General features: G+C 51.3%; 8 protein-coding genes across 8 annotated transcripts; 2 read left to right on the top strand and 6 right to left on the bottom strand.

The window, feature by feature from the left end:
- Window positions 1-428: 428 nt before the first annotated feature.
- COCMIDRAFT_103120 (uncharacterized protein) lies at window positions 429-2558 on the top strand (the record flags this gene model as incomplete). Its single annotated transcript, XM_007692714.1, has 4 exons — window positions 429-451; window positions 526-736; window positions 786-1489; window positions 1541-2558. 4 exons carry the CDS (start codon window positions 429-431, stop codon window positions 2556-2558), a joined length of 1956 nt encoding a protein of 651 aa, XP_007690904.1.
- A 2127-nt stretch (window positions 2559-4685) lies between these two features.
- COCMIDRAFT_7863 (uncharacterized protein) lies at window positions 4686-7870 on the bottom strand (the record flags this gene model as incomplete). Its single annotated transcript, XM_007692701.1, has 3 exons — window positions 4686-5832; window positions 6041-6792; window positions 7826-7870. The coding sequence occupies 3 exons, from the start codon at window positions 7868-7870 to the stop codon at window positions 4686-4688; spliced, it is 1944 nt and encodes a 647-aa protein (XP_007690891.1).
- A 2908-nt stretch (window positions 7871-10778) lies between these two features.
- COCMIDRAFT_28810 (uncharacterized protein) lies at window positions 10779-12208 on the bottom strand (the record flags this gene model as incomplete). Its single annotated transcript, XM_007692706.1, has 3 exons — window positions 10779-11145; window positions 11192-12050; window positions 12139-12208. The coding sequence occupies 3 exons, from the start codon at window positions 12206-12208 to the stop codon at window positions 10779-10781; spliced, it is 1296 nt and encodes a 431-aa protein (XP_007690896.1).
- A 667-nt stretch (window positions 12209-12875) lies between these two features.
- On the bottom strand, window positions 12876-13378 carry COCMIDRAFT_39369 (uncharacterized protein; the record flags this gene model as incomplete). The annotated part of the gene is made up of 4 exons (XM_007692708.1): window positions 12876-12905; window positions 12956-13045; window positions 13182-13260; window positions 13371-13378. 4 exons carry the CDS (start codon window positions 13376-13378, stop codon window positions 12876-12878), a joined length of 207 nt encoding a protein of 68 aa, XP_007690898.1.
- Window positions 13379-13615: 237 nt separating this feature from the next.
- COCMIDRAFT_7860 (uncharacterized protein) lies at window positions 13616-16270 on the top strand (the record flags this gene model as incomplete). The annotated part of the gene is made up of 1 exon (XM_007692700.1): window positions 13616-16270. One exon carries the CDS (start codon window positions 13616-13618, stop codon window positions 16268-16270), a length of 2655 nt encoding a protein of 884 aa, XP_007690890.1.
- Window positions 16271-16528: 258 nt separating this feature from the next.
- Window positions 16529-17086, bottom strand: COCMIDRAFT_28808 (uncharacterized protein; the record flags this gene model as incomplete). Its single annotated transcript, XM_007692705.1, has 2 exons — window positions 16529-16726; window positions 16898-17086. 2 exons carry the CDS (start codon window positions 17084-17086, stop codon window positions 16529-16531), a joined length of 387 nt encoding a protein of 128 aa, XP_007690895.1.
- A 1008-nt stretch (window positions 17087-18094) lies between these two features.
- Window positions 18095-25204, bottom strand: COCMIDRAFT_103126 (uncharacterized protein; the record flags this gene model as incomplete). The annotated part of the gene is made up of 5 exons (XM_007692713.1): window positions 18095-19629; window positions 19679-24540; window positions 24598-24692; window positions 24761-24931; window positions 25007-25204. 5 exons carry the CDS (start codon window positions 25202-25204, stop codon window positions 18095-18097), a joined length of 6861 nt encoding a protein of 2286 aa, XP_007690903.1.
- Window positions 25205-27729: 2525 nt separating this feature from the next.
- Window positions 27730-27894, bottom strand: COCMIDRAFT_103145 (uncharacterized protein; the record flags this gene model as incomplete). Its single annotated transcript, XM_007692712.1, has 1 exon — window positions 27730-27894. A coding segment is annotated over one exon (165 nt), but the record flags the coding sequence as incomplete, so codon positions are not given.
- Between the last annotated feature and the right edge of the window lie 57 nt (window positions 27895-27951).

The following is a 27951-nucleotide window of genomic DNA, read 5'->3' as shown; positions in this document are numbered from 1 at the left end:
CATGGAAGCCCAAAGGCTGGCCGGTGAGGCGACGGGCAGGGCCGCGGGCTCGCATCCTATCGCTCTGGATGTGAGGCGTAAGCGTAGACATACGTAGCAGACACCACGAAGTAGCAATCTCGACATGGACATGGCCAGCACCAGTAAGTCACACCAAGTCACAGTACCAACGACGGCAGCCTAATGCAGGGCTGCACATGTGACGTGCATACGTAAGCCGGCAGCGCAATATCAGGCTGCGAGGCATTGCCCCTCGAACGACGGGCCTTGGCAAGCCGCCCCACGTCGTCATCGGGTAAGCAAAACAAGAGGTACGAACTGATCAAACGCGCAACGAGGCGGAGCCAGGCACTCAATTTGCCGCCTAGTATATCCCTTTGCTCCGCACCCGACTCTCCCGCCGACCTCTTCCTCTGCACTTTGCAAACATGAATATCATCAAGCTGCAAAAGTACGTCGCACACCCCCCTCGCTTCCACGCCCGTCCGCCGTCTTCCACCAGTGCTAACATGCCATTGCAACCAGGAAGTATCCCCAGTTCGACCAGGGCGAGATCTTCGGCCTGCAGGACGCTTTCCGCAAGCTCGATGTCGACGACAATGGCTACCTCGACGAGTCGACAGTCATCAAGGCCGCCCAGCAGTCGGAGCACCAGCCGTACGATGTCGTACGACAAGCCCTGAAAGAGGTCGAGCTCGACTCCTCGAGGAGAGTAGAGCTTGACGACTACGTAGATGTATGCACTGCACCACACTGCAAAGCCATGGCGGCCCTAACCCTCCCAGCTCATCTCAAAACTGCGAGTCTCGTCTCCAGCCCAACAGCGCATGTCTACCGGCCCAACCCGCCCACGGGCCGGCACTGCTACCAGCATCAACTCACCCTCCAACCCAGGGCACGCCTCCAAAGGTAGCATAGGCGGTGGCAGGATCCAGGTCCAGGGCTCCTCTGCCAATGTCACCCACACCATCAACGAGGATGAGCGAACCGAGTTTACGCGCCATATCAACGCCGTCCTTGCCGGTGACCCAGATATTGGCGACCGCCTGCCCTTCCCAACCGACACTTTTGAGATGTTCGATGCTTGTAAGGATGGTCTAGTCCTGTCCAAGCTCATCAACGACAGCGTACCAGACACCATTGATGAGCGTGTGTTGAACAAGCCGGGCAAGAAGATCAAGGCGCTGAACAACTTCCACTTCAGTGAGAACAATAACATTGTCATTGAGTCAGCCAAGGGTATTGGTTGCTCGGTTGTCAACATTGGTAGTGGAGATATCATCGAAGTGCGAGAGCACTTGATTTTGGGTCTCATCTGGCAGATCATTAGGAGAGGTCTGTTGGGAAAGATCGATATCAAGCTACACCCAGAGCTGTACAGGCTTTTGGAGGACGATGAGACCCTAGAGCAGTTCCTGCGCCTGCCTCCGGAGCAAATTCTGCTGAGGTGGTTCAACTACCACCTGAAGAACGCCAAGTGGCACAGGACGTAAGCCGGAATAGACCTTTTCTAAATGGCGATCATGGCTGACATTTGCAGTGTTACCAACTTCTCGACTGACGTCAAGGATGGCGAGAACTACACCGTCCTTCTCAGCCAGCTAGCGCCCGAGATTTGCTCTCGCTCTCCACTTCAGCAGACTGATCTTCTCCAACGTGCTGAGATGGTCCTGCAGAACGCCGATGCCCTCGAATGCCGCAAGTTCCTTACCCCCAAGTCGCTTGTAGCCGGAAACCCCAGGCTCAACTTGGCCTTCGTCGCCAACTTGTTCAACACACACCCTTGCCTCGACCCCATCACAGAGGAAGAAAAGGCCGAAATTGACGACTTCGATGCAACAGGAGAGCGTGAAGCTCGTGTCTTCACTCTCTGGCTCAACTCCCTTGACGTAAAGCCGGCTGTGCAGTCTTTCTACGAGGACCTTAAGGATGGTACCGTCATTCTTCAAGCATACGACAAGGTCATTCCAAGCAGCGTGAGCTGGCGACACGTCAACAAGCCGCGCGAAGGTCAAGAATTGATGCGCTTCAAGGCTCTCGAGAACACAAACTACGCTGTCGAGCTTGGCAAGCAAAACCAGTTCTCGCTGCCTGGTATCCAGGGCGCTGATATCACTGACGGCCAGCGAACACTTACTCTGGGTCTCGTATGGCAGCTGATGCGCAAGGACATTGTTTCCACCCTCAACGATCTTGCCCAGCAGCTCGGCAAGCGTGAAATTGCTGATGCAGACATGATCAAGTGGGCCAACGACATGGCAAGGAAGAGCGGCAAGAACAGCCAGATCCGCTCTTTCAAGGACTCCTCTCTCAGTAACGCCATCTTCCTTCTCGATGTTCTGGCCGGCATGAAGCCTTCATACGTAGACTACGACCTCGTTGCCCCTGGTCGCAATGACGACGAGTGCTACCAGAACGCCAAGCTGGCCATTAGTATTGCACGAAAGATGGGCGCTACCATTTGGCTTGTACCAGACGACATTGTCGCCGTACAGAGCAGGCTTATCACCAGTTTTATTGGTAGTCTGATGGCCACAGCTGACAAGGGCGGACAGTAAGCGGGTTGTGTTTTTCCATTGATGTCATGTATTTCTCTTTTGTACCCTTACGGAATGCGTAAACGATGTTACGCCCATTATCCGGGGGAGGAACGTGTAAACGTTACGAAAAAAAAACAAGTGTTCATTCCTTGAGGGGCTATCTTTTGGCTGTTTTCAATGGAGGGAAATAATTAGCAAACTGTTTATTTTTGATTCACTGATAAACATGTCTCACGTGAAGTGTGGTTTGAGCTTGTGAAAATGAAGCATGTGATGTACTGGGATGCGAGTTGATGCTACTTTTTCCTGTATCGTTTACTCGATCTAACCAGACACCTCAGAAAATATGGACATGCATGGTATTCGTCTGTGATACCTCATGTGAGAAACTAGCGGAGATGAGACCAGACGAAGCAGATACCGAAGCGAGCATCCAGTGAGAAACCGAACATGAGCAATCTCAGCATATTAGTAACAAGAACACATCAAGAGCAGTCTCCGTCTCTTGTATTTCCCAAACCAACATCTCTCTTAGCACCCAAACATGCCACCTCACCATCCACCCTCCAGTCCACCTATTCTCCCTTTGAAACCACGAAAGTCACCTCTACTCCATCCTATCTCTCTACGCATACCACCCTCTCCCCAGCACAACCAGCAGAAACCACCCCCTTCCTCTTCTCCCACAAAACCCTACCTCATCCACCACTCTCTCCGCTTCTCCCTCTAAAAACGCCTTCTACCTACCTGCCTACCTCGTGCCCGTTCCCCTCCATTTTCCAAGGAGCCAATGTACGTAGTACGGGAAACATATCGAACAGAATAGTCTTGCTCACCCTTTACATACATACACGATGAAGAAAAAGAAGAATGCAGACAGTAGCCATTCTGCCACCACCTCCTTACTTTTTTTGAAAAAAAAGGCTGGAAAAAGGCTGGGTCTGAGTTATAAGGGGGTGTTCTGGTATCCAAGTCTCTAGTTACAACGCAAGAATCCACGAGAAAAACGAGAAGTTTCAAAGTTTCTCTTCTCTCTCTCTCTCTCTCTCTCTCTCTCTCTCTCTCTTTTTCTCTCTTTTTCTCTCTTTACCCCCCTTCCTTAAGATATAAGGATAAGGTAAAGGAAAACAAGTAGGAGTAAGACAAAAAAAAGGTCCACCACCAACCATTATGCTCATCTCACACACATACACACACAGACAGTTAAAATCATAAAACCAAGTCAAGCAGGTGTGCAGAGAGAAATACAAACATACACACAGTCACAAAACCCCCACCATCACCATCACCATCACCACCACTTTCTTTTCTTTCTTTTCTTCCTTGCCTCAAATAGGTCTTTTACACATCGACCAAGTATCACTCGACTCGACTCGACTCTACTCACGAGTCAGAACAGGAGCCCCAAGTCCCAACTTCGTACGATTCAAATATGCCCAAAATCCTTGATAACTGATTGTCGTCGTGTATTTGGCAGCCAAGAATCAACCAAGAGGCAAACCTTTCCCCAGACCTACATGACAGCCCTCCCATGTCCACAAACAAGGATGTTTTTTTTCTCGTACATAGGCGAGAGAGAGAGAGACAGAGGGGGGGGAAGGTTGAGCCCTATATGCACGACAGCGGGGTGTGTCCACGCTGTCACAAAACTGGTGGAGACATGGAAAGGAAAACGTGGGGTACTAAGCGACACGAACGAACGGGCGCTTGCAGGAAGCTATGGCCATGATAACCAGGGGGCAGACGTGAACAACAACAACAAACGCAAACGCGTACATGGGGAGGAAGAGAACATCACAAAGGCAAAAAGGCAGCAAAGATTGTTAAAGGAGACGCAATTCATTAACTATCCACACACACGTAGCACCGATAAATTCATCACCTAACCAAGGTAGGTATGCACTTGACACCCCAACCAACTGACGCGCCGAGGCAGCGACAGATGACCAAAGCGACAAGCCCAATGCTACCCAGCTAAGCAAGCATGTAAAAGTTATGAACACATTTATAAGACATAGTGGTCATGAGGATACAAACGCCCAAGGATTGATTAGAGAACGTTTGGATAAGACCTGAGTAGATGTTAGACGACATGAAGGTGCAAGGCATGGATGAAAGAGAAGACATACCGTTGAGTGAAACCATCTACAGCCTGGAGCCGTGGACAACCTTGAAGTCAACAGCCATCTCCATACCATCGTCGTTGATGACGAGGATGCGGACGCTGCCACGGCCGTTGTCAAAGGCCTCTGTCAAGCGGGAAAGGAGACCAGACTGGTCAAGGACGGGAAGACCCTGCTTGACATCACCACCCTCGGTCATGGCGACGACGCGACCGTCCTCGCGGATGTCGAGAACACGGTACTGCTTGAAGACAGGACCAAGCATGTTCTGGACAACGACAGAGGGGGCAGGGTTGGAGATGAAGCTGGACTCCTCATGGAGCTGCTTGGTGAAGAGGTCAACACCGAGGTAGCGGTGCTGGCCAGTCTGGGAGGAGGTGGTGATGCGGATGACCTGGCAAGGGCGGCCCTGAAGGATCAGGAGATCGCCAATGCGGATGTGGTGGCAGGGGATGGTGATGGTGCTTGCGGTAGACATCTTGCGGACTGAGCGAGTAGGGACTGGCGCGGTTGCGATAGACTTGGGGGCGGGAGCAGGTGCGACAGAGACGGACCTGGGGGCTGGGGGTGGGACTGAAGAGTGGACGCGAACGACACGCTCTACAGGAGTTCCGGAGTGAATGGGGTGGGCAGAGGCAACAGTAGGAGCAGTGGTGGTGAACTTCTCCTTAACGATAACCTCCTCGCGTTGGTCTTCGTACTTGGCTCCGGCGAAAGAGTGCTCGTGAGAGTGGTGGTGGCGGTGAGGGTGGATGGGGTGCTGAACGCGGTCGGCTACCTTGTGTGCGGCGTTGGAGATTCCTTGACGAAACGAATGGTACTTGCCCTCGTTGTCGTAATATCCCATATCACGCTTGAACTTCTTGGGGGGTGCAGCAGTGGAACGAGCAGATTCTTCTACTCGGACCTCAGTTTGATGGGAGTCAACACTGTCAACCTTCCTGTTGTTGGGATAGGTACCGCGTTGGGTGGTGTATGTCTCCTTGGAGTAGCTAGCACCGGCGACGATGGGTCGGGTACGTTCACGGAACTGACGTTCAGTAACGTCGAGTTGGGATTGAGTGACGGTGGTGGCAGGGCCGTGAACAGTGTTGAAGTGTCTGTCGTAGGTTGTGTCCTGGACCTCGACTTTTGAGTGTGAAGAGGAAGGAGGAGGTTGGGATTGGTAGCTGAAGGAAGAAAGGAAGGTCAGCTTGGGGTTGGGCAAGGAAGAGCTTAGAGGAGGTGAGGGAAAAGTGGGGACTGCATGTCGCTAGGACAACAACAAACTAATGAGGCTAGCGTGGCGAGGGGGCTGGGTGCCGCTAGCGTCAGGGGGCTGGTCTGTTGTGATGATCCGTGCGAAGATGCGCTGGCAAAACAATGGAGCTTACTTACCGGTCGTGGGATCGTTCAAACTCTACACGGTCCGTACGCTGGGCGTGCTGAGCTTGCTCAGGGTGAGGCTGGGCGTGAGATTGAGCGGCGTGGGACTGAGCGTGAGAGTGAACGTGCGATTGAACGTGCGATTGAACGTGCGACTGTACGTGCGATTGAGCGTGTGACGGAGCGTGCGACTGGGCGTGCGACTGGGCGTACGACTGAGCGCGTTGCTGCTGGGGCTGGGCTTGGGCTTGAGCAGGGGCAGGGGCTTGAGGCTGAGCGTAGCGGGTGTGCTCGTGAATATGAACCTCTTCACGGTGCTGGACAGGCTGCTGCTGAGTGTGGACGTGCTGATGAGTCGACTCTTGATAGTGCTGGGACTGAGCGTGCTGAGACTGAGCGTGCTGAGACTGGGCGTGCTGGGACTGAGCAGGCTGAGAACGGCGGATTCGCTCTTGTTCGTAGATGCGAACCTCTTCCTTGATCTGAGTGTCGTGGCGACGCTTAGAACGAGAGGAAGCAGAAGAGGATGACGACGACGACGATGACGAAGAAGATGAAGATGAAGACGAGGTGGTCGATTTGGGAGGAGGGGGATGTGGCCGATGGACGGTCGCGGAGAAGGATTCGTGGATTTCTTCGTGACCTTCCCGTCCGTGTGAAGCCTGGTATTCAAGATGTGCTTCTTGTTCTACCTGAACACTGGTAGAGTCCTTAACTTCCGCGTTCCGATACGCAGACGGGAAGACACTGAAGGGGATCGGAACCTACTCGAATTAGCACAATTCCTTATTTATTCAAGTCTGGGGCGCGGGGAAAACGGCGTACTCTTGCTTCAAAATCCAGTTTGACGGAGTCTGGTCGTTCTTGCTTGAAAACCCTTCGAACCGTTCGAAAACAATTCGAAAGGAATCAAGAAAGAACTTCTTGGCTCCTTTTTAAGGTCTCACGTGGAGAGGAATTGGTGATGGGCGATTTTACTCGGGGGGCGCCAGCTTTGTGGTGTTGACGTGCAGCAGCTTCAAGATGCGCAATTGGATGCGGTAAGCGGGGTGTCGTAGTGGTGGAGGAGAGATGGAGTCAGAAAACCAACGAGGGGATCAAGTAGATTGGCGGTCAGTTAGGCCTCTGCTGGGTGTGCCGTCTCGTCTCCGCAGGGTTGTGGAGGCTGGGAAGCTCTTGCAGAGCTGTCCGAAACGGGTAAGGTCTTGTTTACACCGGGCACTAGCGCGTAGCAACATCCTGTGCCGTGGGCGGACACACGCCTGGCATCCATCAATCCACGGCCCTTTTGGCACCGAGGTAATTGCTGACGCGCCATTATCCCATCTACGGCTGTTGGCCCGGCGATGCATATCCCAAAGTGTCCCAAGGTATCGCAATCGCTGCTCTCCATCGAGGCGCTGCTCCACAGGGCTGCCGGGAGCTTCCCCGACCTGGCTGGAGCGCCATTGACCATTGCCGCCAACAGACCACCGCACGAGGGCCGGGCGGTCTTGTATTGCGTGTGCATTTGCAATTGGAGCCCGCCCAGCCTCTGCCATGCGTCATGTCGTCGATAATGCGCACATACGCGCCATTTTCAGCTGAGCCTGTCCATGTTGCACCGCAGCCAGCTCTGCATAGCTCCAACCTCTCCCCAGCCTCCCAATTTTCGGCGCGTCGCCATTGGCTGCCGGCGCGCCCAAGCTGCAGCGCCCAAGCTCCGTGGCTTGCTGTTGATCACGGATCCTCCGGACTATCACGTGAAAAGCTCTGCTCAGCTCGTGTCTGTGTCCGTGTCTGTCCATGTCAACAAACAGCACCGCGCACCACCCACCATCCAGGCGAACCGTGGTTCTCCATGGCCGCATCATCCATCGTTCCCCCATGGTGTGCGCCCAGCCCTGACATGCAGCACGCGCGGCGCCTCCAGTTTCATCACAGTGGACCGTTCAGCCCATCATAACGCCCGCCCGCTCAATTGTCCACTCTGTCAATGGCGCTCCTGCCTGCCATGCTCTTCCCGTTATTGCCCGCATCCCAGGATGCTGTCGTGAACTGACATGTCGGCAGCCCGCCAGGCAGGGTTCCCCATGGCCCTCCTGCGACAACATGTGAAAAGTCCGTCTCTTTGCTCCAGAAAAATTGCATTTCTCCGATTGCTCGTCACAGAAAAACCGGTTTCTTTGGCTGCGTTGTCACCTTTCTTTTTCGTGAGGCGACAGGCCATCCTGGGACGGTAATCTTGAGGAGCCGCCGTGTGCCCCAACGATATCCAAAGAGCAGCGCCCCCTGGCCGGACTGCTCGGCTTGCCCAAGGTCCGTGTATCAAGTCTCGACATCGATCTCGTATAGATGAATCGGCGCATCTGAGTCGTACCGTGTTTGTTTATTTGTTTGTTTGTGTGTGTGTGTGTGTTTGTTGATGTGTTTACAGATGGTGGGTGATGAGTTGCCTTGCCTGCAGGATTGTGTGTCTCGGCTATCCAGTGGGAGCAAGAGCAGACTGCAAGACGTGGAAGCTACCCTGCACCTGCTCTCTAGCCCCGCCACACCGCACCCTCCAACTTCCCCGGAACAACAAAGCAATAGTGCCATGTATGGGCTGCTTACCAACTAATCAATGCCTATCTAAGCACGCTTATCACCATCCACTAGTTTACAAGAGCTGCGAGGCCTTGCCTCATGTTGTAGCACCCGGGCACACCGGGTTGCATTAGTGTGGTTGGAACAACTCCCCTACCGAGCCCGTGGAGTCGTTGTATGCATTTAGCTGCAGATACAATCGATGCTTGTTGACTAAACAACCCACAGAAAAGTGAAAGAACGAATCCACCATTTGTTGAGTACTATCCCATAAGTCATCCATGGAACTCGCTCTTCAATAGTCCTCTTGACCATCAAGCGGGGTTCCCAAAGAAATGTTGATTAATAAAATGATTAGTGTAGAGAAAAGTAATCCCAACTATGATAATTTCTTGCCTTTTAGATATAGCAGAAGAAATCTCAACAAAAAAGAATACAGTTTCAATAGGCTTGTACAACAAATTGATTATCACAAGTTTACTGTCACCCAGTTGAGCGGAAAATACTAGAGAATCAATATCGATATTCAGGACGCTCCTAAAAATAGTAGGAACGGTCAACATCTGACAATGCACTCCACAACTTGATATATTTTGATGCAATAAATATATCAATAAATATTAGATACCGACAAAATTGGTCTATAATGTCATAAGCAAAATACTGATATTTGTTCTACACTTATGTGTAGCCTCACGTAAAGTACCGACAACATGACATAATAAGCTTCTAAATACAACAAACATATCGTTCTCAAAGAAACAGTCAGAAAACGAAACCCTCATTCATACATCTAAAAGCCATCCAGCCATGTCCTACGCCCTTGTTTACTCTATTCTTAATCTTTGCTACTTCCCGTTTCTTATACAAGCATCCAAACAAAAAAACATAAAATCCACAAAACTCTTCATCCGAGAAATACCTACTCACTCAACCCCTACCAGTAATATAATTCCAACCTCTTCCCCAATGACATGAAAATACTAATTTTCCATCTCCTCTATATCACATAGTCAAGCTAAAGAACCCAGTATTGAATCTATGACACTAGACCCACCGAATTCCCCATGAATCACCACCCAGTTCTTCACATATACGCAAGAACTAAAGAAAAAAAATGTATAAGAAAAAACCCAATGAGAGTAAACGCAACAGATAAAATATATCCCACCCAAAGATATCCAGAAAGAAAGAAACGGACAATCAACACTGAACGCTACCCTCCCTCCCTTTTCTTAATTCGAAACCCCACTATATTTCAGATAAACCAATCATGACGAAAATAAGATTCGAGTATATAACTTCAGATACAAGCAAATCATATCACCCATATACTTCCCTATTGTCGAAGAAAGGGAAAATGTATGAAAGAAAGGATCCCCCTCCCCCCCAAAAAAACCCTCCTCGTCGACAAAGTTCCAAGTCTCGGAAACGTCTTTTCAAATATTCATGAGATATTGGATTTTTGTTTCCCGCCCCCCCCCCCCTCGACATTATGTATGTCGCATACTTGCCAAGTCTCTAGCATTTGCTGGGACAAGTATCATTGCCAATAATACCTCAACAATCTACATATCATACATGCATTCATAGATAACCCTACACCTACTATTTTCCACGTTCTACAGAGCTAGCAAGAAAAATCACCGAGACGATTAATAGTAAAGGTGCGAATGAAATAGATATTAGCGACAACCCGTGCAGTGTATCTAAGAGGATAGCTAGCCAAGAGTCACTATAATTTATATATATATATTTACCATAGGTACCAAATCTCTAGGCAAGTACCCCTTCTGCTACCTGCGAGACTTCCATACTCAACACGAGACAAAAGCATTTGCATATAGTAAAACTCGTATAAATTGAACACTTTGCACATAAATCACCACTGTCACTAACATATATGACTCAAACCTATCTTGCAAAAAAAAAGTTTCAATTAATGACTTCGGTATTAACCCTCGCCACAATTTTTTCCATACAGACCCCCCAAAACCGCAAAGGGGGGGCTATAAACTATACATCCTGAAATCACAGCATGCATATCCCATCCCATCCCAACCATTCCAACATGACACTAATCATAAAAAGCCCATCTCATCCCATCCGCATTATCTTTTCCCAATCCCCTAACATCCCCCCTAAGCCCCCCTCCAGCCTTCCATCCTTTTCCAGGCAAGCCCTTCTAAGCCTTAACCGTACTCCTCTTCATGCCCTTTCTAGCATTCTTCTCGCGCTCCTTCTCCAAAAACTTGCGCTGCTCCTCGGCGCTCAAGCGACCCAACTTAGCGTCACGCTGCTCCTTCTTCAGCTTGTCCAGAGCGAGCTTGCGCTCCTCGGCCTTCTCCTCGTCTTCGGCCTTGCGGATCTTGGCAATTTGCTCGTCGCGCGTCTGCTTGATGCGACGGAGCGCTTCGGGACGGAAGTGGGCAGATGTGGCCAAGAAATCGGGGAGGCGGAGGAAGTACTGGAATAGGGGCATGGTGTTTGTGTAGTCTGATGAGTATTTGAGCGAGAGGTGAATACGCTTGCGAGGCTTGGTTTCCTCGAGACTGCTTCGTGTTAGCTCAGTTTATGTACGGGCGACTGTAAGCTTACTTCTTGGGCGCATCAATCGGCTGGTCGGTGACGATAATGGCCTCAAAGTTGTCTCCAGCTTGTTCAATGGCCTTGATGAGCTCGGGGGTGAGCAGCATATCTGTAACCTCGGCGCTCTCGCTCATGACGGTGGTCCATACTGGCAACTTGGCGTGGTCGCGGGTGGTAGTCAGAGACAAGTCGTACCGGTCCTCACGCATGCGCTTCATCATATCCTTGTGCACGACGGCAAAGACAAAGCCGTCAAAAGTGCTGTTGGAAACCTTCTTGGCATCGCCCTGACCATATGACGGAGCAATCTTGGTCTCACGGCCATCGAATACGTATGCCGTGGCCCCAACGCGCTCGATAGGAGGAGGAAAGCTTTCGAAGAACAGAGGGAGCATGTGGTCTCCCAGCCACATAAAGGGGTTGTAGCCCTTGGAGAATGTAAGCCTGAAATCGACGAAAGCCACGTTCTGGCGTCCGGTTGCGTAGGTCTGGAATTCATCGGCGGCCTTCTCCTTGAGCAGGCTGTCGACATCCGTAACAGACTGCTCGGATTGCGGGCGCGTATAGCCAACCTGGGCAAATTCCTGCGTCAGAACAGGGGCGTGTGCCTTGATCCATGTCTTCGCTTTGCTTCGGTTGCGGTTGGTGCCCAAGAGGTGGAAAGCAACAAGGAGGAAGAGGAAGGGCAGAATGTACATCTCCAGCTGGAAATCATCTATAGATGTGCGCTCCCACACGCGGTACCATGCCGTATACGGTCGGTTCGCGCCGAGGGATGTGGGAGCCGCCTGCGCAGCGCCGGTGAGAGTCGTAACGGGCGAGATGGCTGCCGGCTTTGGATCAGGAGCACCAGCATAGTCGGCAAAGTCTGGTGTTGTTAGCAGCGTGCGCATATCTTGTTGTGTTCCCGCAATAACTGGGCGTGCCATTGTGCGGGCAGTGTGGGGGCTACGTACCATCATCACCAGCAGCTGGGGCAGGTATAGGCTTCTGCCCCCCGAAGAGACCCTTGACGAAGTCTGCCATTGCGTTGACAACTCCCAATGAACAGGTGTACGTGGAGTTTTGGCGGGCGCAGGAGGTCTGGGGAAGGATCTCGGCTCGGCTTTAGTCCACCGTTGGCACTGACCTCATTTTACAGGAACTAGCCCGTATATGGAGGGGCACACTTGCGATGTCATTCAAGAGCCTCAAAGTAGCACAATATCGTGGGCGCCGTATGCGCGCACTTTTCATCCGAAGTGGAGTGGAAGATATAAGAAGATATGTGCTTTTTCCTTGGATTGCAAAACGGAAATTGTCGAAATAGTAGTCATTGACTAGACAGGCTCACTTCCGATACAAGTCGCATCCAAAAGGCAACATTGCATTATCGAGGGCCAACTTACCTAGCCAAGCCGAAGAAGGCGGAAATTTTCAACTCAAGTCACTATCACGGTCGGGTTTAGCTCAATGCAATGTCACCGCTCTGCTTTGTTACATTTGCCTAGACCTGTAAGCTTCAAGAGCGGGAGACGATATCTGGAGAACATCAAGACTAGGATGAGCCGAAAGGCGTAATGCTCTATTGATTCAAATAAGAGAGATGTTGCTGCTCTTTGCAAGTCAAACACTCGTTGGATGCTTGTACACGGACATGGATGCGTCTCTCCCAGTCCAGCCATGTGTAGATATCATGCTCGAATTGTACACCCTAGTTCTTGCCCAACCAGGTCTTGTGTCCCTACCGAAAGGATTAGCGGTATTTCTAACACAGGTAATGTCTACACGTACGAGAACAAGACGGCTCATCATGTACATGCTAGCACCGAAGCTGGTGTACAGAATGACCTTGTAACCGGGGACCATCCACTTGCCACGGCCCTGTACCAAGATATGTCAGCAATTGCCCTGCTACTATGTCGATGCTGGAGATCGATGCATCCCAATGGCTCCGTCATGTGCTCTTCGTGGTCGCATCATAGCCATGTCATGCCCTCTCTTATATCCAGGAACGCACCTTCTCCCAGGTCCTCAGTCCGTCGTGCTTTTGGTGTTCGCGCTGCCAGTGAGGCACGCGGTTCTCGCGCATAACCCAGCTGCCGGCTGTCAGTGTCGAGCTCTGTGTGTCATATCGGGGGCCTCGAAGCGGCCGGCGCCGCGCTCCCCGCAGCCCAATATGCCGTCCATAGCTCTATCCAAGACGTACCCTGCCATTTTGAAGTATGTAGATGTGTGTTTGCGTGGTTTGCGGGGGCAATTGGTGGTTTCGTGGTATGGGCGGTTTCTCTACGTCGCGAGGTCGAATGATCCATCGGCGGAAGAGAGTCGAGTGCCAAGGCCCTTGACCCGTTTGGGCCCAGCAACTTTCCGCATCTTCAGACTTGAGCGTAGGACTGCAAGACGATTGCGGCCGCCAATGGACAAGTATCACCCTCGCACCTTGTCTTGTTGATGCCACCGGCCCTCGACCGGCTCCTCGCAAGCCCGTCGGCCTTGCGACTCCTGCGATCCATTGTCAATGCCTCGGAATTCCCTGCCACTTGCTCAACAGCCACCAAGTGCTGCTCTGTCCCTCACCACCGCAATTATTCGCACAACATCACATATCGGACAGGTCCTCTCGCACACCCAAAATGGAAACGTATGAAAGAGGCAGCCCTGGAAGCAGCGCTACGAGATTCTGTCCGCGAAGCCCTTCAAAATGACGATGCCAATGACGCAGTCAAACCGACAATCGACATATTCAAGGATCATGCCGTGCCTTTGACCACGCGTGAGGGCGATCCTACACAACTCGCCACCGTTCTTGCATATGAAGAGAGAATCAACGGGGCAGAGGGTATCCGGAATGTCTGGCGAAGCATTCGTTACCACGGCTATTCGCTACCTACTGAGGATACACCGGACGCCGAATTTCTGTGGGGAACTTCCATAAAGCATCACCAGGTCGTAACGAAGGCCGTGGAGCATGCAGGAGAATTACTTTGCGAGACGGGCAAGACGTTCCCCCGTTTGTACGCCTTAGTCATGAGCCATTGGCTTCCTAGGAATCCCAGGGCAGCGTTGAAATATCACCATGTGCTGGTGAATAGCCTGAATCTCAAGAAACTCCCTTTGCGCGAATTGGCACGTTCAGGTCGCCTTACTTTCAAGAATGATGCATACGAAGTCTTGAGGGAGATATATGAGCATAGCAACGAACGGGACCTCTATAACGAAGTGGTACCGGCCTTGATAGACAAACGTGCCATCGCAATAGCACGCCATTGGCATATGACTTGCACTGAGCGCGATGACATGCCATCAGAGGATGTTTCATTGCACCCTGTCGTTCGCCTCTTTATTGTCGAAGCAACAGCCCACAAAGTACAGGTCGATGTGACAGGGACAAGGAAGGTTCTGCACAGTGAAAAAACAAAGTACAGTGAGAAGCTCATGCGCCGCTTGTCAGGTCCTGATACTGCACCCGTTCGATTTGAAGATTCATTTGTTGCCCGCATGTTCGCAACCCGGACCTTCTCGCCGGCTTCCGTCGTACATGGGCTCTCCATGGTGGGAGTGAACGAAATTGGACCACTGGCTGTGCTTACAATGGCTAGACAGACACAGCCCATAGAAGAGCTCCAAAGTAGATTCGAAGAGCTTAGGGCTGCTGGTATTGCTTTGCAAGGCTGCGTCTTTTCATTGGCTTTGGAGAAGTTTGTTTCGGAGCAGAAATGGGAACTGGTGCGAAGCATAGTTGAAAGTGACCAGCATCCAGATGTATTTGGCGACGCTGAGGTGCAGCGGACACTGCTCGACTTTTACCTTGAACAGGGCGATCGATTGCAAGCTCAGCGCACCCTAGCTATCCTTACTCTCTTTCATAACGATCCAAGTCGAGAGTCCTGGAACCTCCTTTTGCAGACTTGCATCACACGTACCGGACCGGAGCATGTTATGGCAATACTTCAAGACATGCGCGCTAAGAACATCATGTTGACATCGGAGTCAATCATGGCTATCAAAGGCTTACTGCGTCGAAGAAATAGAGGACACAGGCCTGTTGCCTCCCACCAAAAGACGTACGATGATCTCCGATTCGTAAGTCGTACTTTCATGATGATCCTTGAGATGGGAATGGGAGCCATCTCTCCGCTCCACTGGCGCGAGGTCATTCGCCGATTCGGTATGGAAGGCAGGTTGAGAGAGCTACGCCGCCTTCTCCTCTGGCTTCTCTGCTGGTACGCGCCTAGAAGCCACCTCCAATTCGCGACATTACCCAAGTCACCTTTTCTGAAATCAGCGACCGCAAAGCTACGTGCTTTCCACCCAGAGCCTAACCGCTACTTCAACTTTCCCGGGACAATCATACAACGGCAGAACAAATTTCATCCAGTCAGACAACTCTTCCAACCCTCGCTCATCCAAGGACTCATCAAATGGGGCTTCAAAGCCGGATTACTTCCCAACGCCACCCTGGAACAAAACATACTCAATTCCAGATTCGCAAAGAAACACTACCGCCGCCGCTTACTCGAAAGCCATCTCCTCGGGCGCCTGGAGTGGAGTATTGGCCTTCAAACCGTAGTCCAACTGCGCGATCTCGGCGTATACGTACACTACCATACCGTTCTCAAAGCCCTCCAGGAGCAGTTCGTAATTATGTTCGGTCGGGGTCATTCACGCATCAAAGAAAACATGATTATGGAGCGCGTCAACACTCGCCCTTACGCTCAGTACATCCGCGAAGTCAACAAAATATGGGGCAGCCCGCTGTTTCGAGAACCACAACTCTTTGCCTCCGGAATGGTGCATCACCATATGTGGCATCCGCGTATGCGCAGGAAGATTAATCGCAGGGCTTCTATCAATCTTGTTGATATTCTGGGTCCGGACTGGCGGGAACGACACGGTGAGTGGCAGGCGATGACACCTGAGAGCCCTGCGAAAGGCGATGTTGCAGAGTCTTTGGATCATTTGAAACGCTCTTTTGAGGTACAGGCTGAAGCTCTGAATCGAGACCCGGAATCTACTCTTCGTGCGATGGGAAAGGCTATGGACGACTTGGATAGAGTTGAGACGGACGATGAAAATGGTGTACGCGTCACAAAGGTTACAAGATGAGGGCGCCTCATCCACCGTACAAGCTATATGGATAATCAGAATCGACTTACTTTGACCACTTGCGCATTCTAATACAATGTTTTCACTATCGATGTGCCTCACATCCTTTCCATATACACCATAAAAAAATCACTCTTGAATTCACTTCCCATCACATACCATCAAATACTGTGTTTTTTTGTTTTCAATCCACGCAGATCATACATTCAACATTCTTCGTTACATGAATTTAAAAAAACACCCCCCTTCCCCCTTTCTTTACGCATCAGTCCCCTTATACATATCGCCTAGACTCGTCTCCGCCCTCACCGCATCCTCATGATAATGCGCATTCGCCTTGCTCACACTCGTATCCAGCTCCTCGAAGCGCCTCAGATCCATGGGTTCCGCTAGCAGCGGGATGACGTAGGGGTCAAACGTCTTCCAGTAAGGGTTGTTGAGATGGTATTGCTGGGACTATGATTCATCCATGTATCAGCACATACAATTGGTCTTTTCTCTTGTCCTTGTGCATGTCATGTGCAAAAAAAGAGGCTCTCTCTCTCTCTCTACATCTGACGGGTGGTGGTGGTGGTGATGGTCGGGGAGGAGTAGGAGGAGCGGAAAAAAAGGGGGGATTTAACGTACACTCTCCTGCGCATACCTCTCCACGATACAAAACTTGCGCGGGTCCTTGGTGTCCTGCATGACGAACCAGCTCAGCGTCTCTTTGTCCTGGCTGTAGACCTGGCTAGCTTCGACGAGCTTGGCGCTGAGCTTGCGGATGCTTTCGGCATCGTCTTTTGCGACGAGGTGGACGACGATTGTGTAGACCATTTTTTTTTACTCTCTTTCTCTCTTTACAATTCCTTGATGTTTTCTGTTTGGATGGGTATGTAGGTGCTGGATGGATGGAGCACGTGAGACGAGTGCGGATAGTAGTAGTAGTAGTAGTAGTAGTAGTAGTAGTAGTAGTAGTGTGGGTATGTCAATTGAGCTTCGTGTATATTCGTCTTAATCTTGAGAAAAGAAGAATAGGAAGAAGGAAGCTATGCTCAATGCCCTCAACGGAGATTTTTCTACGCGATTTGCAGCCTAGTGACGTATCCGCATGCATGGGTTTGGGGCGGTCGTGGGAACAACGACCCCGCCCCGAGACGGAAAAAAGTGGAGTCTACAGAAGACAGAGGTTAGGTGATCTGCGTGTCGCCTCACACTCGTGATTCAGAGAATGCTTTTCCTTCTCGGACCGATCGGGATTGGAATAGGAGGGGGAGGAGAGTGAGATTATGGGGAGAAAAAGGAGGGTTAGAGAGGGATTGTCAGAGACTGGGTATGGATGTGGGTATTGGATTGAGTGGAGGTGTGCTCATATCCTCCCTCTACTACGTACTCATAAGGCGCTTTTCGCTGCGCTTGGCAATTGGTTATTGAGCGGACTATGTTTGAGTATTATTGTCCGATAAGATGTTCATAATCGTTATATTGTACAGTACAAATACACTACAACAACTAATTTGAAAAGTTTGATTTCGCTACATGTATTAAAACAGACAAGGGCCAGGAGAAAACATGTGCCTCCCAACACAGCCTCCTCCCTGCCTCATCTATCCCCCTTCATGAAAACTACTTTGCTTCCCTCTCATTCTCTCAATCTAATTGATAGTGAGAGTAGAAAATTTCCCAAAAAAGCTTGCGCACTAACAACGCTAAAGTTACACTATCGCCGTCCCAGTCATTTCCCTCACAGCCGAAAGGAAAAAAGCAGCACAAATATCTCATAAAAATGCCATGCCATGCCGTAAGCGCATCAAAAGCGAAAAAAAATACGTGAGAAACGCATAATTACGCCTTGCTCAACATCTTGAGTACCTCTTCCTTCTCACTTGTCGGTAGCGTGCTGAGCAAGCTAATGACACCCTTCAAGCCACCCTCACGGTCCTTGCGCATGAGTTGTGCAATCTCATCCGCAATACCGTCAGTCTTGAGTTGCTCCATCTTCTCGCTAACCAACGGCCTGTTCTCTTCGTACCATGTGGCTGCGGCCATGTCGTCTTGCTCCCAGTTGGGGATGCTGGACAGGTGCTTCAGCATCTCAAGGCCACGAGCACGGGTGGCTGGGTCGGCCAAGGGACTCTCGTGTGTTGGCGAGGCAGCAGAGGCGAACTTCTTGAGGATGTACTCCTCGTTGAGACGGCGGCGGAGGCGCCAGTAGAAGAAGCGGCGGGCGTTTTGCCAGCGAAGTCCCTTGCGGATGACACCCTTGGCTTGCATGCGACCAGCGCGGTCGTGAAGATCAGCGAATTGAATGGCAATCTGACCGTAGATGGGAAGAAGCAGCTTCTCACGCTCATTCATCTTGGCCTTGATTTCCTTGAGTTCGGCCTCTGGTGTATCCTTGTCGTTCAGCTTGCGCTTAAGCTCACCATAGACGGGGTCGTTGCGGGCCATGGTGTCGAGCTGGCGCTCCTTGCGGTACTTGATGCCAACGATACCTTCGGGCTCGAGAACACCGCCGCGAGAGTCTTCGTCGGCGTACATCTCCATGAATTGAGGGTTGATGGTAGGATCGACGACGACCCATGATCCACCACGGAGCTCGCCGAATGGAGGAATGTAAACGAAGACGGGCTGCTGGTACTTGACGAGGCCATCGACAATGTACGAACCGTACTTGAGGACTTCGTTGTACATGTCGCGCTGACCACCAGAGAAACCACGCCAGTTGGCAAGGATCATCAGCGGCAGTTGCTCACCGTTGTTGAAGTCCTTGATAGCTTGGGCAGTCTTGAATGCAGAGTTGGGGTACCAGACACCACCAGCCTCAGATGTAACTTGCTCGATCGAGTCTGGGTTGGCGGGATCGGCAGGCGTGACATTCTCGACCGAGCGGGTCTCGACAGCGATGACACCAATGGGAATGCCACCGAGGCGAGCACGACCGACGACAACAGTCTTAGCCCAACCACCAAGAGTCTCTTCAAACGAACCGCGATCAAAGAGACCAGATTGGAAGCCATCTTCGTCCTCCTTTCCAGCAATGAGATGTCTGACATCGTACGCAGACTTACCAGGGGGATAGTAGGTGATGTCGCGGTCCCAGGCGTCAGCCGAAGGAGAAATCGGGACAGGGTTGCCCTTCTTGTCAGGAACGTAAGACAGCCACTTGACGATCTTGGAAACACCCTCGAAGTCATCACCGGCAGTCGAGTGTGAAACACCGTTTCGGTACATGATCTGTGTGCCACCAAGCTGGAGGTTAGAGGTGTAGACCTCACGACCAAGCAGCTTGTTGATAGCCTGAGCACCAGTGAGGATAATTGGCTGGCCCTCAATCTGGATGGCACGCTGACCGAGACGGACAAGGTAAGCACCGATGCCTATCAAATGTTAGTAAGTTGTTGCACAAATCGTAATCGAAATACATACCAACTGAACGGCAAGTGACCAAAGTGATGGTGAAGATGTCCTCGTAAGCCCTTGATGTCTCACCAGCAATGAGACCAGAGCCACGGAGGGACTCAACACCGAGACCATCCTCAGCACCAATGATGGTAGTAATCTTGTAGCGTGTCTCACCACCATCCTCGACCTTCTCGCAGATGACGTCCTTGCGCTTGCCATCAACAAAGTGCTCGTACTTCTCGGGTGTCAAGTAGAGGTAGTCGAAACCAGCCTCGGGCTTTTCAGGGACCTTCCATGCGACAGAGAAGTGAGGAATGAGCTCTTCGGCAAGACCAATTCGTGCACCAGAGTTGGCAGACAGGTAGATTCGGGGAATGCCAAGCTTACGTGCGAGCTCAGAGCACTTGTGGAAGAAGTTATCTTCCGCAGGTCCGAAGGAACCAATCTTGTAGGTGATGTCGTTGGCGATGATGATGAAGCGGCGGCCACGCGGGTATTCGGGCGTCTTGGCAGTCACAATCCAACCGACCATACCAATATTGTTCTGGCCAGGGTCGCGGTTGACCTCAGCAAGGTTCTCAGTATCATCAAGCACCAATTCGTAGTACTCGAGGCACTCTCCCTTGGCTGGCTGAGTCTCGCGGAGGGAGGGCTGCTTCTTGATAGCCTCGATCCAGCTGTTCTCCGTGGCTTGACGGAAGAGCTCTGGGAAGTCGTACACGTACTGAGTACCCATGAGATGGGCCTTGTACCTCTTGGGCTGAAGAGCACCCTTGGTAGGGTAAGGAGTGGAAACTGGCTGCAAGTGAAGCGAACCAATCTTGTTGGTTCCGCCAATGCTGTGGAAGAGCCACTTGCCAGCCTTCTCAGACTTGCGCTCAGCGTACATCTCCACCTCGATGACGTATCCAGAGGTGTTGGTGATGATCACACGGAGTGGGTAAGGAATGCCAGTCTGAGGGTCAGTCACGATGATGCGGATCTCAGCACCAGTGACACGGAGGCGCCAGAGTCGTCGACCGAAACGCTCCAAGAAACCGCCAATGGCCTCTTCAACCTCAGTGGGGTTCAGAGGGAAGACGTGAGAGAAGTTGATGAAGATGTGGTTCATGTCAGCTTGCGTGGTGCCAACAATCTCCAAAGCATCCAGAATATCAGTCATCAACCTATCCGTCTCAGAGATCATGTACTCAGCGGTAGGAATCTCCTCTCGGAGACGGCCAGATCGGACGACCGCCCTCAAGAAGTAGCGCTTGTCACTCTCGGCACCCTTGCCAATAGCCTCATAGATGTGGATATTTCGGTTCTCCGTGAAGACTGGCTTGATGTTGAATTTGGAGAGTCTGCCAAGCTCAAGCTGGAAGGCAAGAGCAGGCTCGACGTGACGGATACTGGCATCTTCCTCGTAGTTGGGTCCACGGAAAGTGTAGTAGCCGGGGTAAGTTCCGTCCTTGTGACCGCAGATGAAAGAGATGCGGCGAATACGGCGCGACAGAAGCTCTGTCTTGAAGCCCTCGACGATAGGCAGGATGCGGTCGAGGATCTCCTTGTCATCGTTGCCCTCAATATCGCGGACAGCGACGTTGAGGACACCAGTGAGCTCATCACTGTGCTTGGGCTCGTTGACACCAGTCGTAGGAGTGCGCTTCATGGTCAAACCCTCCCTCAAGCCAGTACCGGCCTTCTTCTCCTTGCCAAGGTTGGGGAAAATGTCCAAAGCCTTGCTGATGAGTTCATCGGCATCATCAAGGAAGTCGACAGGGACGACAACACCCTTCCTAGTGGGCTCACCCTCAAAGCGGTTCTGCCATGCGGTCATGTCGCTCAGGGACTGGATGCGAGGCGGGCGCTCAAATCCTGGTGTGCTTGGTGTGCCAGGCTCCGAGGGCTCTACGGCGAGGCCGTACTCGGCCTCACCGACCTTGCGGAGGATGAAGTCCCAAGAAAGGAAGCATTGCTGCTCGCCCTCGTTGTGGTAATTGATGTTCTGGAGCTGGTACGCACGGTAAGCACGGCGAGTGTACACCTCCAGGGCAGCAAGAGCAACCCAGGGATCAGAGTGGACGAAGAACTGGGTCAACACGTCAAAGACAGTGTACCTAGAATCGACAACCTCCTTGATGACCTCAAAGTTGGGCTCACGGTGGTCCCATCCGCTCTCACCGTAGCGAGACTCGACAACGGAAGAGCGCAGAATGTGCTCCATCTGTGCTGTACGCTCCTCGAGCGAGGGCATAGCGCACTGAATGAGGACCTCACGAGCCTTGAGGGAGACCTTGGCAGTCTGCCTGGACTCGAGCTCAGTAAGCTTCTTGAGAATCTCCTTGAAGTACTTGGACACGTTGCCGACACCGGGCTTGTTGGGTCGGTAGAGGTCAAGGATGGCGATGACAAGGTTGTTCTTCGCGCCAACCCTGGTGTGAGACAGGACAGTCTGGACAACGCTGGTGATGTTGTCACGGTTCTCGTCACGGAGCTTGAGGATAACTTCCTCATCACGCGATGTGCGAGACGAGAAGAGCGACTCAGTAGCCCAGTACATCTCCAAAAGCTTGATCATGACACTGTACTCGTGTGCCTTGAGACCCTCAGAGTAGCGGTCAATGACATCAGCCAGAGGCGCCAAAGAAGCCTTGAGCAGCGCAACGTCGCCCTTGGCTACGTTCTCCTCTACGAACTTCTGGAATGCCTTGTTGAGCGCCTTACTAGGGAACTCAAGGTTACGGCTGTGGGCTTTGTCGACAATCTGGGAGAAGGTAGCATCGAGCTTCTGAGGCATACGGGCGTGAAGAGCAGACGCTTGGGCGCTCCACTCTCCATAGGGCAGCTCGGGATCCCTGAGGACATCAACAAGCTCCTTGAGGGTGCTCTGCATGATGACCTGGTTGTCGAAACCCTGGAAGATGTTCTCAAGAATGTAGTATAGGTAGTTGAAGCGCTGCGGGGGCTTGGCTCCGGGCACTTGAGGTGCACCAAGGTCGGGAAGCTGGCCTGTGAAGTTCTGGGCGGTCTTGACCATGGATGGGTCATCAAGAGCCAGGACAGCGAGAATGTCACCAGCTTCGAGCGTGGCTCCTGGCTGCTTGATCAGGTTGACCATACCGGCCTCCTGTGCGATCAAAGGCATGTACATCTTCATGACCTCAACCTCGGCAAAAGGTTGGCCCTTGTCAACGTGCTCGCCGTTCTCAACGAGGAACCTGACGAGCTTACCAGGCGAAGGGGTTCGCAGTTGAGTGGGGTCGTTCTCTTGCTCGAGGAGACAAGTCTTACCGTCAACCGAGAGACGGGTGGCGCCGACTTCCTCCTTCCAGTAGACGTTGTGCGACTTTCCGCTGAGCAGGATCAAGAGACCGCCATCGGCAAGTGCCCTGATACCGACCGAGCACTTTGTTCCGTTGATGAACAGAGTGAAGCTGTCAATGGTCGATTTGGTAGCGGTAAACTTGTATCGGTTGCCCTCGTAGATGAAGTCGATAGGGAAGACTGTCTTGAGCACATCCTTTGACGGAACCTGACCCTTTTGCAGACTAGCAGTGTATTCGCTGATGCAGGCCTCGCTCGCAACGTGGGCCTTGGTAACAGCACCGCAAATGACAGCAATCATGGTGTCTGGTCGCTCAGCAGTCAACTTCTTGGAAATGAGCTCGTCGAGCCAACCAGTTGTGATGGTGTTCTCCTCGAAAGCAGGCGTCTCGAGCAACTTGATGAGGTACTCAACAGTCGTTCGGAAGTCACCACGAATGCTCAACTCCTTGAGCGCAACAACCATGTGCTTTCGCGATGCTTGTCGGTTTTCGCCGTAAGCGAAAATGTGACCGAACTGGGAGTCAGAGAAGCTGTGAATGCCACCAGCGGAGCTGACGGAGAAGTAACCCCAGACGTTGGAGCTACTCCTGAAGTTGAGGTCGTGAATGGTACCACCAGATGGCTTGAAGCCCTCATCGGGATCTTCAGAAGTGATACGGCAAGCCGTGCAGTGACCCTTGGGAGTAGGTCGTCGCTGGCTCTTGGCGCTGCCTTCGGTGGAGAAGTCAAAGTCGATGACAGAGCTGGAGTGGGGATCAGCGCCGTACAGGAGACGAATGTCACGGATACGGTGCAATGGGAGACCCATGGCGATCTGGAGCTGGGCGGCTGGGAGGTTCACGCCCGTTACCATTTCGGTGGTAGGGTGCTCGACTTGAAGACGAGGGTTCAGCTCCAAGAAGTAGAACTTGTCGTCAGCGTGCGAGTAGAGGTACTCGACAGTACCGGCAGAGACGTATCCGACGAGCCGTCCGAGCGAGACGGCAGCCTTCTCCATCTCCTGGAAGGTCTTTGAGCCAGCAACTGTTACCGGTGCCTCCTCAATGATCTTCTGGTGTCGTCGCTGTACCGAACAGTCACGTCCGAACAGCGAAATGTTGTTGCCGTACTGGTCAGCCAGCAGCTGGACTTCCAAGTGACGTGCGCTGCCCGCCAACTTCATAATGAAGATGGGCGATCCAGGAATCTCAGAGGCAGCCGCCTTGTAAAGCTGCTCAAAGTCTTCTTCGCGCTCGACCTTTCGGATACCCTTGCCACCACCACCTTCTGAGGCCTTGACCATGACGGGGAAGCCAATCATCTTGGCCTTCTCAAGACCCTCTTCCCACGACTTGGTGCAACCCTTTTGGTAGACGTCGTCTTCGACTGTGACAATGCCGTTGCTATCAACCTTGACCTCATCAACACCGGTTCCTGACCATGGAATGCATGGTACGCCAGCATGTTGTGCGACAATTGTGGAGGAGATTTTGTCACCAAGCGAGCGCATGGCGGATCCGGGAGGACCGATGAAGATGATCTTCTTGGGCGAAGCGGCAAGCGATTCGGGGAGCTTGGGGTTCTCCGAGGCGTGTCCCCTAGAAACGCAATGTCAGCCCGATTTGCCCCTCCCAATTCATGTAGAGAACACGCACCATCCTGCCCACACGGCGTGAACATTCATTCGCTCGGCCACATCGACAATGAGCTCAACATTGGCGTAGTTGTTGTTGTTGGTACCGCCGGGTACCTGCATGTACCTGTTAGTTGGTCCTCCATTTGTTTTGCCGCTCCCAGGCTTTGCAAGTGGCAACATACCTCAACGTATTGATCCGCCATGCGGATGTACTCTGCGTTGGCCTGGAGATCCTCAGGTGTCGCCATGACGGTGAATTGAATCGCCCGCTCATCGCCAAACGTCTCGTATGCCCATTTCCGCACAGAGCGGATCTCTTTGACAGCGGCGATACCGTTGTTCGCAATGAGAACCTGCGGGGAAAGCCCGAAGTCAGCGCGTCCAAACTCCAAATAACATTTTTTTTTGCCAGGAGGAGATTCTCTTACATTGGTAATGACTGTGTGTCCATCGTGCGCTGCCACAAAGTCCTTGACTTTGCCGGGAGAGGCTACGCTGAGGTTGTTGCCGCCGATAAAGTGCGGAGCAAGATCGAACTTGGCTGAGTAGGAGCTCAGGGAGCCATTGGCATCCCCATTGACTCCGTTCTGAGCAGCTCCGGCCATATTGTTTACTGGTGATCCCATGCAACTAGGAATTAGTTGGATGTAGAGGGAGTTGGGAGGGGAAAGTTTGGTCGGAACTCAGGTCGGCGAGTGATCGGGTAATTTTCCACTGAGTAATGGGCAAAGCTGGAGCTCGGCCTTTAGTGTCGTAGATCTACAAATGAGACCCAACGTCGGTTGGTCTGCAAGAAAAACCGGATGCACACACCCTCTTGTTTGGAGACGTGTGCAGTTGCTGTTTTAACGAGTCTGTCGGTGGGAGGACCCGAGCAGAAATGTTAGTAGACTACAGCTGGAGTATCGGAGGGGAAGGCCGCTCAAAAGCAATCTTCCGATACTAAAGGCGTCCAAATGTGTATGTTGCGGGCGCCGGGAGGAGAGCACCTGCAAACAACGATTGGACAGTGGGGGAGAGAAGTGTTGTAGGGCAAGATACAACACTGTAGTATGTATGTATGCGGGCGTGTGTAGTATGTACAAGTGAGGTGAGAGAGACTTGAGAGAGAGAGAGGGAGGAAGGAGGAAGCAAAGTGAGGAAAGAGGGAAACAACAGCAGTCGCAAAGTTGCCGGGCGAGGACTTGTGTAAGTATTAATTTTTTTCTCAAGGAGGGTCGCGGAACACCCCAATGCCCTTCCCGAAGAGCTGTTGAGCTTGAGCCGAAGCTGGACATTGCCCAGCGATGCCAAACCTGGGATGGGCCCTTGGACCACGTACCCCATGCCGCCCCTGGCCATGTCGCGATCTGCTCCCAAGCCACCGTACATGGTGGGCGTCGGAATTCGGTCGGAACTCCTTGGTGTAAGCTAAACGCGACTCCGCTCGGAAAAAAAAAACTCCATAACTTCTTGACGCTGCAAAATGCTCACTAGAAGATTCCATTGTGCAACCCGGTGTCCACAGAGTGGCCCATGGGCCGACAGAACCAAGCGTGTAGTACAAAGAGGGTGGGCATTGGCCGCTATGGCGGTGCCAGCAATCGGCGTGTTGGGAGAGCCAGTTCCGAATTAGTTTGTTCTTGCGAGCGAGAGGGCCACCCGATCGCGACCTCACCTTTCACTATCTCTCAGCAAAAACAACGTTATTCTCTAGGCACATCGCCCATGCCGCCCGTCCCGCTTCCATTGGCCCCCACTCGCAACTCTGTCCCTGAGTTGCGGCCAAAATCGCAGTTGCGATGCCTCAATGCCCCTTTGCCGTCCTCCCTTACCCCTCCCGCTCAACAAAGTCGCCCATGTTGCCCCCCCACCAATTCCTCCGATCGCCCTCTTTTCTGTTCACCGCCAGCCCAACACGCTTTCCCCACCGCAGCCGCAAACTTTTTGCCCAGCGCTTACTTGCAATCAATGTCAGACTGAACATAGATAGAATCCAAGGCACAAGACAATCAATAAACCCGCCCCGTGTCCCGTTCCATGACCGCAGCTGCTTGCCTTGTCACTACTTTTGGTCGTTCAATGATGATGCTCGGGTCTCCTCCTCCGGTATGTCTCTTCCATCGGACTCCGTCGCAAGCCGCCCAATCAGCGCGTCCTGAAGCCCCCCTCAACCAACTCTCGGATCATATCAAGAGACACCTACACACACCCGTCCTCCTCGGAGCATATCGCACTATGCTCGAATCAACCAGATGAATGACGCCTCTTTCTGAATAAAATAAGGATTACACCGTATGAATGAGAATAGGGTTTACACCGTAGTCCCCTAGACACTAGAAAACGGTAAGAAAGAAAAAGGACCCCAAGTAACTTTACGTCCGAATGCTTCATCTTCTTCCCGTGATGCGGCCGTACATGCGGAATCTTGGCGTAGGTGCCCGCAAATCGCTGCTAAGGCACCTATCTCTCGTGCGTGTGTTTATGCTTTGGATAACGTGTTATGCATAAGAAAAAAACTGCTTATAGGGGGGGGGAGGAGCGGACCGGCACAAAAAATAAACTATCCAGGAGACATTACGGAGGTGCCTTTCAAAAGTTCTGTCTGACGCTAATTTCGGCGCTTCGGCGTAACTATTCTTAGCATAACTCTTACCTTTAAGCTAAGCTATTAATTAGTTATAGTTATCTATCTACTATAGCTCCTAATACTAATTCTTATACCTATACCTTAATTATAATATTAAAGTTATCTCCTATTAGTAAGTTAATATTATAGATCTTAGAGCTAACTAGTATCTATTCTTATATAGTTAATTATATCTATAGTAGAGCTATTACTACTAGCTTTAAGCTAAATATTCTCTCTCTTAAGATTCTTCTATACTATATTTAGAATACCTCTTACTTTAGTAGATTTACTAAGTAGATAGAGAAGATAAAAGAGTAGATATTTTAATAAGTATAATATAATAGATATAAATAAAAAAAGATCTATACTAACCTTACTAGTATGCTTAGTCTTTAAAGAGTTAAAATCTCTATCTCTACTATCTAGAGAGTATTAAGAGTAGTAGAATATAGAAAGACTAAGCTAATAAGGAAGCCTAGATTAATATAGAAGATAAAGAGTACTTATCTTAAGTAGATATTAGAGTATAAGAACTAAACGTTAGAGAACTAAAAGAATATTATCTAGATAGATAAGATATCTATAGTAATTAACTACTAATATAGAGGCTATAGAGTCTAAAGAAAAGTAGATAAGAGAGTAGTTAAGAGCTATATTTATAAAAGATAGAAGAGATACTCTAAGTTTATATTCTAAGGCTACTTCTTATATAATAAGAAAGATCTATACTATATCTATTAGCTAGAGATAAAGATAGAGAAA

The sequence above is a fragment of the Bipolaris oryzae genome (assembly GCF_000523455.1).
Source record: "Bipolaris oryzae ATCC 44560 unplaced genomic scaffold scaffold_138, whole genome shotgun sequence".
NCBI lineage: Eukaryota > Fungi > Ascomycota > Dothideomycetes > Pleosporales > Pleosporaceae > Bipolaris > Bipolaris oryzae.
This window is presented reverse-complemented; position numbering and strand designations above follow the sequence as displayed.